This window comes from Hemicordylus capensis, chromosome 5 (assembly GCF_027244095.1).
Source record: "Hemicordylus capensis ecotype Gifberg chromosome 5, rHemCap1.1.pri, whole genome shotgun sequence".
In the NCBI taxonomy this organism is placed as follows: Eukaryota; Metazoa; Chordata; class Lepidosauria; order Squamata; family Cordylidae; genus Hemicordylus; species Hemicordylus capensis.
The window spans coordinates 15781558-15798797 of NC_069661.1; the positions used below are offsets into that span (position 1 = coordinate 15781558).

General features: G+C 44.6%; 1 protein-coding gene across 3 annotated transcripts in view; it reads left to right on the forward strand.

The window, feature by feature from the left end:
* Nucleotides 1–364: 364 nt before the first annotated feature.
* Nucleotides 365–17240, forward strand: part of BMP2K (BMP2 inducible kinase) — a 75229-nt gene continuing 58353 nt past the window's right edge. For all 3 annotated transcript variants that reach the window (XM_053252063.1, XM_053252065.1, XM_053252064.1), the window contains exon 1: nucleotides 365–1309. In XM_053252063.1, coding sequence (XP_053108038.1) covers nucleotides 1111–1309 — 199 coding nt within the window. In that variant the 5' untranslated portion in view covers nucleotides 365–1110. The remainder of the gene's footprint in view (nucleotides 1310–17240) is intronic.

The following is a 17240-nucleotide window of genomic DNA, read 5'->3' on the forward strand; positions in this document are numbered from 1 at the left end:
TCACAACCGGTGGGGGCATATTAACGAGGCTCCCTTTCATATCGCTCGCTGAAGTATCCCAAACCTTGCCTTAGGAGCTGGGGCGGTGCTGTGTGACATGCACGCCTGCACACTTCGAAAGAAGGAGAAAAGGGAAAGCAGCCACTGCCGCCCACCGCAGAGGAGCCACCCCCGGTTCAGGCCACGGCTCCTCTTCAAGGGCTCCTCGGCGAAACCACTTGGAACGTGAGCCTCGTCCTGACCTACCCACGCACGCACCCCACTGTCGAGGAGTGGGAGGGATCGGCGGCGCGCGCGAGGACACCCTCCCCTCCACACCCAGCCCCTCCCTCCTCCGCCTCATCAGCACGTGCTACTCAGGCGTGGCAACCTCACTTCCGGCAGCATAGAGCGGAGGGGCTGCCGGGGGAGGGGGGTGTGTGTGTGTGTGCCTGTAGTTGGGAGAGCGTGAGGCGGCCGCAGCTCTCCAGCCAAGGAGGAAGAGAGGGGAAGCAGCACGCTTGCGCGGATTTCTCCCCGGGGCGGAGGCGCCTCGCCTTTTCCCTTGCTCGCTTTCCCGCCCACCCCCCCGCCCCGCTCTCTCCCCAATTTCTGGCTCGGCATTGCAAGAGCGAGGCGGGTGCAAAGTCCGGCGCGTGTCCCCTGCCTGGGCGCGCGCGCGCACACCTCTTCTCTCTCTCTCTCGGAAGCGGGAGCGGGGAGGGGTTTCTTCCCTTCCTCTCCGCGCCCTGCCCCCCCCCCCGCCCGCCAGCCACTCCGTGTCTCTCAGCCGGCGGGGGCGGCAGCAGCAGCAGCAGCAGAGCCGCGGCTTCGCTCGCGCAGACCTGGGCGCCCGGAATGTGAGGCGCGGCGGACCCGGGGGTGACGCTTCCCTGTCAGCCGCGCTTCCCACCCAGCGGCGGCCCCGGACTCGTCCCCACTGCGGCTCCGGGCACCGACGGACTTGACTGGCTGGCAGCCGGCGGCGCAAGGCTGCCTGGTCCCCCTCAGGGAAGAAGGGGCGGCTCCTCCTTGGGCGGCGGCGGCGGCCACCGCGCTCGCTCCTCCGCTCCTCCTCCGGCCGCTTCCTCGCCTCCTTCCTCCCGAGGGGGAAGACGCTCCCCGTCCGCCATGAAGAAGTTCTCTCGGATGCCCAAGTCTGACGGTACCGGCGGGAGCAGCAGCAGCGTCGGAGGAGGAGGAGGCGGCGTCGGCGGCGCGACGGCGGCGGGCGCAGGGTCGGTCGCTGGAGGCGGCCCGGCGGTGGGCAGCAGCCGGGTGTTTGCGGTCGGACGTTTCCAGGTTACTGTGGAGGAGCTGCTGGCGGAAGGTGAGCGGGAGGAGGAGGAGGACTACACCCCACTCCCGGTCTCCCCCGGTTGTACGTAGCCGCCCCAAAAGGGGCCATGACAGACACGCAGCTGACACCTCGGGATCTACGGTTCCCATATGAGGTCGGATACCTTTTGACGTCCTGCAGGTCAGGGGCTCTCAGACTCGGTTCCCCATATGTTGTTGGACTACACCTCCCATCATCCCCAGCCACAGCTGGGGATGATGGGAGGTGTGGTCCAACAGCCACAGCTGGGGATGATGGGAGGTGTGGTCCAACAGCATCTGGGGAACCGAGTTGCTTGCTGTAGGTAATCTTTCCTGTTGCCATGGGCCACAGAAAAAATGCTTACTAAGGCCAGCGGGGTGGGGAGAATCACAGTGCTGAAGGGTTGCCGGCCATACTTAGGCACAAACCGTGGTATCTGGTGGCACCTTAAAGACTGACATGTTTGCTATGCAGAAGCTTCTGTGGACTACAAATCCGCAAGCTGTATAAACAACAAAATGTCTTGTGGCACCTTGAAGATGAAAACAGTTTTTTTTAATTATAGCATAAGCCTTTGTGGGTGACTGTCCCTGTTAGCAAGACCAGCCTTCAAAAGCTTTATGTTATAACACATGTATGAAGTGTTGCATCAAAGAGGAAGAGTCTTTTGCAGCACTTTAAAAACTAAGGCAGCTACCATAATGCTCTGGAAGCTTTTATACTTGCATATAAGAAACACATTGAATTGTGGTAAGTGCTATGGACGTGGTTCTCTTTCTATCCTTGTGATTTTCTGATTGTAGTATGTACAATCGGTACATACTACTATGGGAAATACAGGTGCTACAAAACCATGGCATCAGAAAGACTTGTGTTGTCGGGTAAGGTTGGTCTTAGTTGCTTGTTTAGCAAAATATACAAGATATAAACCTTGCTTTGCTCATATCTTAAAAATAAGTGTGAACTTCTTGGTTTCAGAGGTATATTTTTGGCAGACCCAGAATCAGTGCACCTTCTCCTGAGGTGGGATGTGAATTTGTGTCTTATTGCCAAGATGTGTGCCACTGCAATATAGAGGCTTTTTGCTGTAGCACGTGTTACCATATATAACTGCTGTAATTGTACAGGCCTTAGGGCAACTCATTCTAGAGGTAAGGTGGGGAATCTTAAGCTAAATTGGTCCCACAAGCTAAATTGGTCCCCCACCACCCTTTTGTTTGGTCATGTGAAGGCCACTTTTGGGTAAATTTTAATTGGCTATGTCTCTTAGCTTGGGGTGAGGCAGGTGTGCTCTAAGCCCATTGATGGCTCAGGCTGAAATTGCAAGCATGTTGATTGGAAAGCACATCCCACTGAGCTCAGAGGGACTTCTGGTAAGTATGTTTAAGATCAGGCTGTCAGGTTTTCTCTGGTATTTAGAAGCTCTGTGAGAAACTAACAGATATGTGTCTTTCCCCTTGAAGCTGGCTTTGCACAGGGCCCAACCATACTAGTGTTTATGGAAGAAAAGGGAATTGGTTTATGTGCTGTCTGTATTCAATTGTGAATGAGAGCTAATTTCCATATTGTGACTTCTCAAGTCACAGCTGTAATTAAAGTCATGAAGTTGAAAGGATTTACCTTGCGAGAATGGCTTACAGAAGTACTCTTGTGAATAAAAACCTGTATGGCACTGATAGGTATAGCTATATCTAGTGTGTGTGTGTATCCATGCCTATGTATGTTTTGCTTATGCTGCAGTTTGAAAATTAGTGGAGTCCCCAGACAAAAACTACTGCTGGTGTTTTTGAGGCATAGATGTCTTATACACAGTATTGCATGCCTTCTTTCCTGATGGAAAAGGTGCTGTGTTTTTTCAGTTTTACAAGTACCTGCTCATCTTGGCACAAGTAGCCCTTTACATAAATCTGAGGAGTTACAGTTTTGTGGGTACACAACCTTCATTTGTGAGGATAAGATCTTGTAAATCCCAATTTTGTGCTGTGACTTTATTCTGCTATCTTCCCTCAGGAAAACAGGGGCTACCTTGTTGACCTTGGAAAGAGTTTAATGTATTCCATAAGAACTTAAGAAGAGCCCTGCTGAATGAGACCAAAGGTCTGTTCAGTCCAGCATTCTGTTCCCCATGAGGGCCAGCCAGACTCTAGGAAACAGAATGCAGAAACATTCTGCAACAGAAGAAAGCCATGAACATAGTAAATATCTCCTGCTCTCCTTGCCCCAACTGATTTTCAGAGGTATACTGTCTATTTTTATGTATGCAGGTGTGTGTTCCTCCTGTACATTTCCTTGGGTCATGCAAATACTCTTTCGTTACATAAATACCAGACCCTGTTGTAGTTAATGTGGATATCTTGTGGGGTGGGAAGGAAAGACAAAAAAGGTAGAGCAATAGATAAGTGAACAGCTGGGCACACTTCAGTTCTGAAAGTCATTGGGCACAATGCATATACACCCTTGGTGCATCACCTGTATGTGGAGTATGCAGAATATTTATCCTCCCCCGCAGCCTACACGTGCAGAACTTTAAGGGAAATTGAAAGCCTGTGAATACCTACCATATCTCCATCCAACTATTTTTTGCCTATGGATTGATGCCTGAGGTGCTTCTTACCTACATACCAGTTTGTAACTAGGTTAGGCGATTTGCAACATTGGGCAACATCCAGTCTAGTAAGTAATGACTAACTTAAGTCCAGTTAGTTTCAATAGGATGTAGTCAGGACTAACTTATTTCCTTGATTTGAATGATAATTAGTCGCTCAGTGATAGAGCTCAGTGCTTTGTATGCAGAAGGTCCCAGGATCAATCCCTGGCATTTCTAGGTAGCATAAAACCGAAACACAAGCTGTGTGTACCATGAGCTTGTATGTAAAAACCAATAGCGGTAAATATCCACCCCCAAAGCTAACTAAATATTGAATATAATATAATTATATTAATATAGGTGCATAAACTATCCTCTCTAATAAAAGCCTTGGTGTCCGTCCGTGGACACCAAGGCGTGTGTCCGTGCCTCCCTGGCCCGTTCTGGAAACGCGCCGAGGGAGACACGACCGCGGCGACCAGGCGGCCATGATGGCCGGAAGAAGAAGCGGCCGCCGCAGAGAAGCGGCCGCCGCGAAGCCGGGCGAGGGGAAGAGGCGGCGGGGGAAACCGGCTGAGGCGGGGCCGTGGCCGAGGCCTGGCCGCAACGCCAAAGACGGCCGGAGGGAAGAGGCGGCGTGGGAAGCCGGCCGAGGCGGCGGCGGAGCCACGGCCGAGGCCTGGCGGCACTGCAGAAGCACACGAAACAGACGGCGGGTGCAGGTGGAACTCTTGGAGGCGGCAGCACTCTCCCCTACTAGCGCCCGTTATTTAAACGGGCTAAAAAACACTTGTATAATATAATTTGGTTATATAAACACAGATACAAATACTCTATAAAATCATCCAATACATAAACTCCTCAAAATAGTACTACTACTACGAATATTTATATACCACTCTTCAACAAAATTGTCAAAGCGGTTTACATAGAAAAATAAATACAAAAATAAGATGGTCCCTTGTCCCCAAAGGGCTCAAAATCTAAAAAAGAAATGTAAGGAAGACACCAGCAACAGCCACTCTAGGGATGCTGTACTGGGGTTGGATAGGGCCAGTTGTAGGGATGTGCACGGAACCAGTTCGGAGGCGCTTTATGGGCCTCCTAACCAGTTCGAAAGGCAACTGGTTCCGACGGTTCGATAGTGCCGGGATGCTGCTTTAAGAAGTTAACCAAGACTTTGGTTTAGGGCGATATATAAATGTATAAAATAAAAATAAATAATAAATAAATCGGGATGGCAGAGTACCTCCCTGCTGCCTTGTATTCCCCGTCGTCTGGATACAACCGGAAGTATCTGCTGCACCAGCGCGTGCTGGCACAGCAAATATTTCCAGTTGTATCTGGGCAACGGGGAGGCAGGTTGGTACTCTGCTACCCCAATTGACTTTGGAATAAAGGAGTGCCGGCGGGGGAAGAGTGGAGGGAGGGGTAAGTGCATCCTCCCCCACTCTTAAAGCTGCACCCCAGGCACCATTGAACCACCCCCGCCTGGTTCTGTGCACATCACCAGCCAGTTGCTCTCCCCCTGCTAAATAAAGAAAATCACTACTTTTAAAGGTGTGTCTTTGCTCACTTAACAGTAGCAATAAATAGTGTAAACAAAGTACACCATACATAATGTCTATAAAGATTAACCATAAAGGTGGCCTGGTGTATTTCTGTTTTGAGAGATAATGTCTTTTTCAAGTAATCTATTTGTAACTGTGTGAATATCCTTTTAAAGTTCTGTTTCGAATTTCCCTAAAAGCACTTGAATTGTGGTTCAGACACATCCCTAGTAACATGTTTCTTTACTGAAGATACCTTGATCTTTCAGTCCCAAGCACTACTTCTGAATCAGTCTTCTAAAATAGGGGGGCTAAAAATGCTGCAGTCATCAGACTCTCCAAGCCAGGGGTTCCCAACCTGTGGTACTCCAGATGTTACTGAACTAAAACTCCCATAATCTTCCATCTACAATTTATTGTGGCTTGGGGGTTGATAGAAGTCGTAATTCAGCAACATCTGGAGTATCACAGCTTGGGAACCCCTGCTCCAAGCCCAAATCCTGGTCTCTGAGGCCTCACAGGATAGTGCAGTTCATTCGTGGGTCAAGAAATGTTGTCTCTGTTCACCAGCTAGACAAAAATTACACTTGTTGAGCTATGTAGGTACATTACTTTTTTTTACTCGTCAGGCATCAGTTTTCACTCATCACAGACAAGTAGGCTAGTGGATCTCCTGAGCCCTATCATTCAGTTTATAGATTTAGCAAAATTGGCTTGTAGCAATTTGTCTTCAGATATTTTGCTAATAACTTAATGGAAGCAAACCTATTTGAATTAACTTCGTTACAGTTATAGTAGGCATGATCTAGCCAAAATGAAGCTCTTAAGTTCCACTTGTTTCATTGAGAGAAATTTTAAGCATGGGACTTAGAAGTGCTTGACTTCAGTTCGATTTCCATGAATGGAATATTATTTTGGGCTCATCTTTCAGAAATATGTTGGAAACATGTAGAACTTTGCCAGAACTTGTGAATAATATATATTGACATTCAATTTTCTTTTATAGACTTGAATGAGATGCAAAGTAGTTCTGACTGGTTTTCTGTTTTGTATGCCTGACAATATTTTCCTTGCAAAACTGAAATTGCGTATAGTGAAACAAAGCAAAATATTGATTGGGGGTAGGAGTGTGCACGGTTTTGGACCGGTCAGACCGGTCTTTTCTGCGCGCGGCGTGTGCCTATGCTCCCGGTGCTTCCGGCTGAAGAGGGGGAAAGGGGCAGCAGGGAGATACACTGCCACCCCGAAGGCCTTTACCAACACCGAGCGCCGGTGAGGGAAAAGCAGGGGGAGGGGTAAGTGCACCTTCCCTGGCCCTCAAAGTGAGACCCCCCACCTTTGAACTTCAGCCCCCCCCCCAGTGTTCAAACCTGTTCAGAGGTCTGTAAAAGGGCCCAGGCCCCTGAACAGGTTTGTGCACATCCCTGACTTTCCCCAAAGGATTGCTCCATCTCACCTGCTCTTCTGACACTTCAAAAATATAATTTTCCTGTGCTCTTGTAGTGGGTTGACTGAAGGAAGAGGGTTATCTGGATTTTATCTGTGTTGTGGTTGCACTGTGTTAATTTGTTTTTGTAAGCCAATTTGGGGACCATGTTGCTGAAAAGCAGAGTAAAAAAACAAGTAAAACATCTTGGGTACAGAAATAAAAATATCTAATCTATTTAAGGTGTTATGTTACACAACATAGAGCTTACATCTCAGTTTGGTATGTAAATGTGCTTAAACCAGGCTGCACAACTTCAGTCTTCCAGCTGCTGTTGGACTACGGTTCCCAACATCCTCAATCACAGTGTGCAATTGGAATGATTGGAGTTGTAGTCCAGAGTTGCGCAGCTTTGGCCCTTCAGATGTGTTTGGACTACAACTCCCATCATTCTCAACCACAATGTTTAGTAGAGATTATGGAAGTTGTAGGCCAACATCTGCAGGAGGACCAGAGTTGTACAGCCCTGATTTAAAACTGTTTGATAGCCAATTCTGAGAGCTCTTATAGCTCTAGTCAGCAGCTAGTTTTTCTGAAAGCTACTTTGAGAAGAACCTGAGGAGGCACTGGGTCAGGACTTCAGTCTTCACTCCCTACAGTGTCCTGACATTGTTGCCACAGAACTTTGGGCTGTCAGCAGGAAACTCAGGAGGTCCCTTGGGGTGTGTGTGTGTGTTGGATCTTGTTCTGGGGCTTCAGTTGCTGATCCTTATCTCTTCTAGGAGTAGGTCTGAATGACTGTTCTCTTTGAAACTGTTTACTTCAGCTTTGCAACTAGCCATTCACCAGAAGCCAAGTTACAGTGGAGAGTTTAACTGGCTTTCCCCACTATTGGGGGACAGACAGGTGTGTGGAAGGTAGGCTATCATTTTTGTGTGCAAATTTTTAGCATTGAGTGGATTGGTAAAGGACAGCAGGGAGAAGTTCTGTGCTCTTGCTTAGCACAATGTCAGTGAAATAAAAAAATGGTGTGGCAGGAGACTTTTATATAGATATGTAGTCAGAGTGATTAGGTGAATATGTGCAGATTCTACATAGATCAAATGAAATTGATAGATTAAGTGCCGTCAAGTCGCTGTTGACTCTTAGCGACCACATAGATAGATTCTCTCCAGGATGATCTGTCTTCAACTGGGCCTTTAATGTCTCTCAGTGGTGCATTCATTGCTGTCATAATCGAGTCCATCCACCTTGCTGCTGGTCATTCTCTTTCTTCAACTTTCCCCAGCATTATAGCCTTCTCAAGGGAGCTGGGTCTTTGCATAATGTGTCTGAAGCATGATAGTTTGAGCCTGGTCATTTGTGCCTCAAGTGAAAATTCTGCATTGATTTGTTCTGTGATCCATTTGTTTTCTTGGCTGTCCTTGGTATCCTCATACTTCTCCAGCTCCAAAGTTCAAAAGTGTCAATGCTTTTTCTGTCTTGCTTCTTCAAGGTCCAGCTTTCGCATCCATAGAGTGTCATGGGGAAAACCATTGTCCAAACGATTCTAATCTTTGTAGGTGTAGACACGTCACGGCATCTAAATCTCCTTTCCAAGGCCTTCATTGCAACCTTACCAAGTGCTAGTCTGTGGTGTATTTTTTGACCGCTGGATCCTTTACTGTTGATGGTCAATCCTAAAAGGCAGAAGCAAATGAAATTAAGAATACTGAATCTTGATGTATTTGGGACAAGTGTAAAATAGCCGTAAAATACTTTATTATGAGTAGAGGTTTTTTGCGGGGACTGCAGTTCTGTTCTGTAAGTTTGAACCCAAGACTGAATTTTGAGAGCAGGAAAGCTGACTGTGGTGCTTTGTTGCAAACCTGTTCTTTCATCATATCAAGGATTAGTTGCCATTTCACTTTTCTTTATGAGATGTTACTTATATGTAGTATTTATCTAGCATGTTTTAGATAAGTTATATCTCTCTTTTTTTCTTTTGGAGATCTAGATGTACCAGTTGACTGAATCAGTACAAGGCAGTTTGAATGTTAGGAACATAGGAAGCTGCCTTCTACTGAGTCAGACCCTTGGACCATCTAACTCAGTATTGTCTGGCAGTGGCTTCTCCAAGATTGCAGGCAGGAGTCTCTCTCAACCCTCTCTTGGAGATGCCAGGGAGGGAACATGGAGCTTCATATTCTCTTCCCAGAGTGGCCCCATCCCCTAAGGGGGATATTTTACAGTGCTCACACAGGTCTCCCATTTAGATGCAAACCAGGGTGGACCATACTTAGCAAAGCGGATAATTCTTGCATACTACCACAAGACCAGCTCTCCTCCTATGCTAACCGGTAAAGAAACTGCATTGTGGTGCTTAGCAATGAATCAAAGTTGTTTTGGTATTTCACAAATTCTTTAGTATTGTGGATGAAAACGCTGGTTCTGAATTTGCAATCCCTTATAGGAGGGAAAAGAGAGCTGTTAATTCAGATAGAATTATATCCTCACACAGACCATGGAAAAAGGAATAACTCTTGTCAAGCACTCCTAAGGGTACAGAGTAAGTAATGAACTGAGAAATGGGAACAGCAGGTGAAGGTGAGTGAAACTTGAGGGTTAAGAGGAAGGAAAGGGAGCTGTCGTTGGAGTAGGAGATAGAATTTCTAGGTCTAGACCTTACAGGGCTGCTGTAAATTTCAGGTTTACATAGACTTGTACTTTTTCACACAGCACATAATTAATCTATGCAATTCTTTGCCATGGGATGTGGTGATGGCCACCAGCTTAGATGACTCTAAAAGGGGCTTAGACAGATTCATGGAGGACAGGTCTATCGATGGCTACTAGTCTAATGGCTATGGGCCATCTCCAGCCTCACAGGCACGATGCCTCTCAATACAAGTTGCAGGGGAACAACAGCAGGAGAGAGGGCATGCACATACCTCTTGCCTGTGGGCTCCCCAGAGGCATCTGGTGGGCCACTGTGTGAAACAGGATGCTGGACTAGATGGGGCTTGTGCATGCTCCAGAAGGGCTGTTCTGGTGTTGTGTTCTGGTGTTGTGTTCTGGTGTTGTGTTCTGGTGTAATAATTTGTCAGTTAAGGCTTCTTCTGTCACTACATCATTGTGACCCAGCAAATTTACAAGAGTAATGAGAGCCAAGAAACAAGAATGGTTGAGTTTCACATATTGATTTGAACTAAACAACCAGTTCTTTGGCTTTAGGCTTCTGGTTTGCTATTCACACTTTTGAGAGATGGTGTATTATATCATCTGTATGCCATTTGAATGAAATTGTTCCCAATTATAAAGCCTTAAGGGCTCTATTCTAAGGCACAGATGTATGTTTAACTAACTTAAAACTAATATTCAAAATGATGCTTTGAGTCTCTCTTGGGGCCAAACTGGACACAGTACAGGATCTCCTGCCATTTCTCTCATTTAGATCAAAGCAACAACAGGTTTGGATATGGGCCCGAGGGTGGGGTGGTTTAACTCTTCCTTCCCATATTGTTTTCCCAATTTAACTCACCTCCAGCTTTTTGCACTGAGGGATGGAGAATGTTGATGGTACCTATATTTCTTTGTGAGGCAAACAGCTCTGTGGGAGTGATATAAGCAAGTAATATGACAGCACAAAAGGGCTAGGTCCTGTCTCCCAACTTTGTGGCTCCGTGTGAATTGCCCTCTGCAGCTGCTGTTCTGATCTGAAAGTGAGATGGGGAGAGAAGAGTCAGGTAAATGTTACCTTACATCATGTCTGGTCTAGCCTCTGGTATGTGTGCCATGCCAAGTTAAAGGAGGTGGGCTTATAGGTCTTTATTGAAATAATAAATGGCAGACTTGAGATTTATTTATAACAGTAATTGGCATAGTATATTGCATCTTTTGAGACTTGCAGTTGTGGCAAACATTTTATGGTTTGTGGAGTGCTTCAGTGAAAATACATTGCCTACTCAGTAAAGTGGGTTAAAGGTTATGGAGCTGAGCAATGAATGACCCTAATTAGAACAATTATGGGGGTTTAGGATTTGGTAGAGATGTGCATGAAACAGATTTTGCATTTGGCTGCGAGCTCAAAACAAAATGCAAATGGCCAAAACATTCCATCAAAACAACTGGTTGGACTGGTTGTTTCAATGGAACAAATGCAATGTTTTGAGTGTTTTGGCCATAGGAAACAATGGGGGAAATCGGAACACCCTATTGTTCCTCATGGGTAGCTCTGAGGGACACACAAGTTGCCTGCTTACCCATTTCTTTTGTGGGATGGGTAATAGGTAGCACCCATCATGCCTTTCTAAACACACTTTGGTGTTCCTAGGAGCTACTTGTGAGGAACAATGGAGTGTTTTGAGTTTCCCCATCGTTCCCTATGGCCAGAACAAGCTGCACTCAGAGTGCAATTCATTTTGCAACCCTGCCTTGAAAAACACTGCAGAACGGAATCTGTTCTTTCAACACAGAACACACATTTTAAAAAAAATAAAAAATGCCCCCCCATCTCTGACCCAGAATCCTCTGCCAGACACAGTGCCTACACTTCAGTAACATCATTGGCACAAGTTGCTCTCTCAGAAACAATTATGACTCCTTACAATGCCCCCTAATGTTGCCACAGCAGGACCCTTAGCAGCAAGCATAGCCATAAACTCAACTAGAGCAACTTCAGCCATATTTTGACTGAGTACACCTTGCAATACAGATTGCAGAGCAGTGAGTGAAGCAAATGTTAGTCTTAAGGCCAGATATGGAGCTCATCAAAGCAATCGCCAAGAAATATTGCATGCACACAAACCTGCCACTGTCCATTTCTCACCACAACACTATCTCACAAACAAAACAAATCAGCACTCAAGGCAGGTGCCCAAGTTGTGCCTTTGTCAATTTGAGATCTATCAAAAACCATATTGTTGCAACAGCATAGCATATTATACAGGAGGACCTTGATATTTGCAGAGGTTCCATTCCCGGCTGCAGCCATGAATACCGAGGCATTAGGGCATTGGCATCATGAGGGTTAGGTTCCTGATTGGCTCAAAATTTGCTGAAAATGGGCCACATTTGGGGGGTTAATGTGTGGGGCGAACACCTTACCATGTTTTGTTTCTTCCCTGAGTCATTCTGTGTCCCAGAATGCCCACAAATTGCCCCAAAATAGTAATTCCCCCATTTTTCCTTGAACAGAGCCATTTTGTGGCTCCGAGAAACAAAATGGTGGCCGGAAATGACCTCCATGGTCATTTCCAACCACCCCTGATCTGCGGATACGTGAGGTTAATGTCTTTTCCCTCTTCCCCCACGCCTATGCTGAGGTTGGGTGTATTTTACATGACTGTGGATACACAGATCCGCAGCTGATGAATCTGTGGATAATGAGGTTCTCCTGTACTTAGTGCTGAGAAACGAAAACCACAAAATCAAACCTTCCTAGATTCCTTCCTTCCTCTCCTGATGTATCCTCTTCAAGAGACTATAAGGGCTCTCTCTGCCTCCTAGTCCCTTTGAATACATCTTGAGATTCCCTCCTTTTGTGTCTCTGCGCCCCCCGCCCCCAATGAGCCACAGTTGCCAGTTAAAACACTTGATTTTTATAACAGCAAGCCAACCAAGAAAAACATTTGATAAATAACCGCATTTGTATTCAATACCTTAGGGCTTTTCTTGCCACCCTGAATAGCAGCTGTGTTCAAGTAAGTGTTTTGTACAGGGAATCAGGTGAGGGGTGCAGATTGATATAAATCAAGGGATTGGTTTTAAAGAATTGTGTGCCATGTCCTACACATGCATTGGAACTTCCCCATCATTCCTTTCAGCAGTCTTCCTGAGTCTAAAAAGTTGTTTCCGAGGGCTGATGACTCTTGGGGATGTTGTGCAATGCAGTACACGGTGCTGCAGCAGTTGCCTTTTGCTTGTGCATTGGGCTCTTAAGATCCAGACTAACATAGTTTTAAGTAATCACCAAGGGAAAAATGACCAACTTCTAAATTGCTATTCTAGCCTGTACTTTCTAAACAAAAGTATATACTATAAAAGTGAATACTGCAAGCAGGGGGAAAGAACTGTCCCTGTTCATCCCATAGTAGTGTCCCTCCCAGTGTCTGTCTGCTGGTATGTCTCTTGTGTTGCTTTTAAGATAGGGAGCCATCATTATTCCTTATGTAAACAAATTATTGATTTTTTGTTGTTGAAAAATAGTGTATACATATTAAAATGAAATACTTCAACATGTATCATACTAAAGCCTTTGTTATCTACACTTAATTATATCAATTAATTATAACAAACTGCATGATTGCTTATTTCACTGATAACGTTCTGCTCATGACTTGTGTTAAACTGTATTAGTACGGTAACCACAGGTTTAATTATGTGCATTTAACACACTGAGCAATTGGAGAGCTTGGGTAGTTAAAAATAGACATACCAGATCATCTGTTCTAGGTAGACTCAATGGATTAGGCTTGTGAAGTAGATCCCAACATCTATGATGACTTGCTGGTCCTTGGGCCTCCTGTATAAAGTCTACAAGCAGTACATATTTTGCTGCCCCATGTTTATCATCCTTGTTTATTAAAAAAAGCGGATTTTTCCCCATGGTTCCTTATGTTTATAGAACAATTTTCTTCTTGCTGGCCTTCTACTAGTTCCAATCGCTGGTAAGTCAACCCAGGCAGTAGGATGGAGGAAGACACAAGGATTATCCACGAAGCCTGCCTGGATGCTCGTGTACTCCAGCTTTATGCCTTCTAACTATCTGAGCTCTATATTCTCAAATTTTTATAGTTAGGCTCTCCTAATCAAATGGTAGATATATTTAGTTCCAGTATTAAGGTGAAACTATCTTCTGCCCAGAAACTATCAGCCCTTGCATGTGAAAAAATTGGGGCATCTTAGCCCTCAAATTTAATTTATCTTGCTCAACGTCTTTACATGGCACCATGGGGAAGCAACCTGCCTAGAGAGTAGGAGGCTGTTGGTTCTAATCCCCACACTAGTGTGTTTCTCAAAATATGGGAAACTCCTATATTGGGCAACAGCGATATAGGAAGGTGCTGAAAGGCATCATCTTGTACTGCGCAGGAGATGGCAATGGTAAACCCCTCCTGTATTCTACCAAGAAAATCACATGGCTCTGTGGGCGCCAGGAGTCGACACCGACTTGACAGCACAACCAGCCAAAAGAGTCAAACAGAAATCTATTTAATACTCACCCCCTTCTCTCTCCACAGATAATTATGTAGTGAAAAAGAAAGGCTAAATTTCAAATTGAAATGAAAATATCCTCTTGCATGTTGTGTGCAGACTCTACTTTGTTGCAAAGCAAAAAGTTTTGTTAGGCATGCTTGTTCAAGAAACATGTGAATTACAAAACGGGAAACTTAATTTGTTTTGTGGCTGGCGATTTAAGTAGTCTTGACCTTAAATCAGTCTATCACATGGGTTGCATATAGCTTAAAAGCTTGTCATACCTTCATCATGTTCTTATGAACTAAGACCACAAGATACATTCCTATGAACTAAGACAAAAGAATCTGAACTAAGGAGGGATACACAAGGAAAGGGGTTAAGATGCAGAAATGAGGAAATTAAGGAATATATTGGTTAGATGTAAGTGATAAGAAAATAGCAGAAGTGAGAACCTGTAGAACACTAAATCTGGCTTAGTTCTTTCTCATCTATTTGCATAGTTCTCTATAGCCAAGAAAAATTGTCCAGAGGGTTTGCATACATTATCCTGCCATATGCACACTGGTTTCACTTATAGTTTTACTTGACATATATAATATTGAATTCTTCTAGCCTCATTGCTTTAACAGCTTGTAAAGTACATTCAGCGTACTCTCTGTATTAATTTTCATCTTGGTTGCTGACCACTCTCAAATCTATGGGGAAAGATGCCCATGCAATCTCCCTGAGGCTTCTGCCTTCATGAGGAACACACATAGTGTTACTTAGCTTTTGTTTGCTATTATAAAGCAATCTTTAAAGGAAGTAATGGCTTTTTAGAATATGGGTACTTCTTGATAATACAGTGTAGTTCTAGATTGAACATGTTGACGCTTCAATGAGTCCAAATTTCTCTCTTGCTGCATTTCCCCCAAATACAAATTAATTCTTGCAATGGCTTTAATTTTTACAGACATTTTTAATTTTACAGAGGAGAGCTGCTCTTGTGGTAGCAAATATGAATTGTTCTGTTTGCTAAGCGGGGTCTGCCCTGGTTGCATTTGAATGGGAGAATACATGTGTGATATTCCTCTGGGGGGATGGGGCTGCTCTGGGAAGAGCATCTGCATGCTTGCATGCAGAAGGTTCAAAATTCCCTCCCTGGCATCTCCAGGATAAGGCTGAGAGAGACTCCTACCGGCAACTTTGGAGACGCTACTGTCAGTCTATGTACACAGTACTGAGCTAGATGGACCAATGGTCTGACTCAGTATAAGGCAGCTTCCTATGTTCCTAAGCACAGTTGTGTGACTTGGTAGAGAAATAATGCACATATGTACAGCCTTTACTACTTTAGCATTTTATGGTTGTTGGGAGTCTGGAAATCAGCAATTTCATTTGGTGTCTTGAAGTTTCATTTGGTGTCTTGAAGTTTAAAATTAATATTGTATGTATGTTGCCCTGTCTGCACGTTACAGTTCTGTGTGCATATCTAAGTATCCAGAAGCAACTTGGTATATGGTTATCTCGGCGTTTGTGAGTATTGATGTGGGTATGTTCCTGTAAGTGAACTTGTAGTGTGGAAATGATTGCATTCTTTGAGAATATCTAGACAGTTCCTTTAAGGAGATAGAAGTTTCATGTATGGGTTTTGTGTAAATCTGAAATATATGCTGAGAATATTAAAATGCCTGTAGTGCCTCCTTTTAACAAAGGAGCTTGGTTAAATAGTGGAACCTTTATGCTCTGGATGTCTTTCTCCCACATTTGCTTTAAAAATAATCACCTAACATTTTCCTTCAAGTTTATGTAGTTATATAAACATTTTACTTAACTGCTTCCATTAACAGTAGTTATAGTGTTTTTCTTTGTGGACCAAAACAAGACAATTTGTTTTCTAGGTTATTACAATGTAGTACTGGATAGCAATGGAGAGTTCTCTGTGTTAGGGTATGTTGCCACCTAATGGTAAAAAGAGTAATTTTTTGAATTTCTGTCTCATTGGCTTTTAGACTGTTCTATGAAACCCCTGGAATTGTTGAAAACTTTCAAGGTTTTAGACTGTTCTATGAAACCCCTGGAGTTATTGAAAACTTTCAAGGAGTGGGAGTTCCTGCTGGTGAATGAACTTTCCTGAAAAATAGCCTGCTCACTGCTTGTTATCCCTTGCAGTGTGCAGCCACAGGGAAAAGTTGAGTGTGTATGTCCTAGAATACTCTTCAGAATCCTTTTGAAATACATGTTGGCAGATCTAATCTGAAAGTAGAATGCTTGGGCCATTGTTCTATCTGAATTTTTTTATATTATTATTATTATTATTATTATTATTACATTTATATCCTGCTCTTCCTACAAGGAGCCTAGAGTGGTGTACTACATACTTGAGTTTCTCCTCACAACAGCCCTGTGAAGTAGGTTAGGCTGAGAGAGAAGTGACTGGCCCAGAGTCACCCAGCTAGTCTCATGGCTGAATGGGGATTTGAACTCGGGTCTCCCCGGTCCTAGTCCAGCACTCTAACCACTACACCATGCTGGCTCTCCATGCATGCAAACTACACTTAAGCTTTTGTCAATGACTTGGATCTGAGATTTCAAGCAATTTTTGAGAATTGCAAATATACTTGAGTTTAGCTTCTCGAAGTATTTGCCTGTGCTGACATGCTCTTGATCATTGTTGCATAGTAAATAAATCTAATTATGTTCTGTTCTTACCCTTGTTCATGGGTACCAAAAGTAGTACAGATAGCACAAGTTTATTTCATGTTTGAAGAGTAGTAAAATACTGAGGTGTCTGGGTTATGGCCTAGTCACTTTACTACTGCTTGCTCAGGGGACCAGAGGCAAAACTGTGTCAAGGAAGTGAGAGTCAGGGACTACCTATTTTAATGTGCCCTACAGTGCTGTTACTTCTTACTTTGAGCTTGTGACAAAATTTGTGACTTGCAAAATTTGGCCGCCTGTCCTACGAGTTACCTTAAGTAGTGCAGCGGGGAAATGCTTGACTAACAAGCAGAAGGTTGCTGGTTCGAATCCCCACTGGTACTATATTGGGCAGCAGCAATATAGGAAGATACTGAAAGGCATTTCATTCTGTGCGGCAGGAGGCAATGGTAAACCCCTCCTGTATTCTACCAAAGAAGACCACAGGGCTTTGTGGGCACCAGGAGTTGAAATCGACTTGACGGCACACTTTACCTTTACCTTTTACTTACGAGTTAG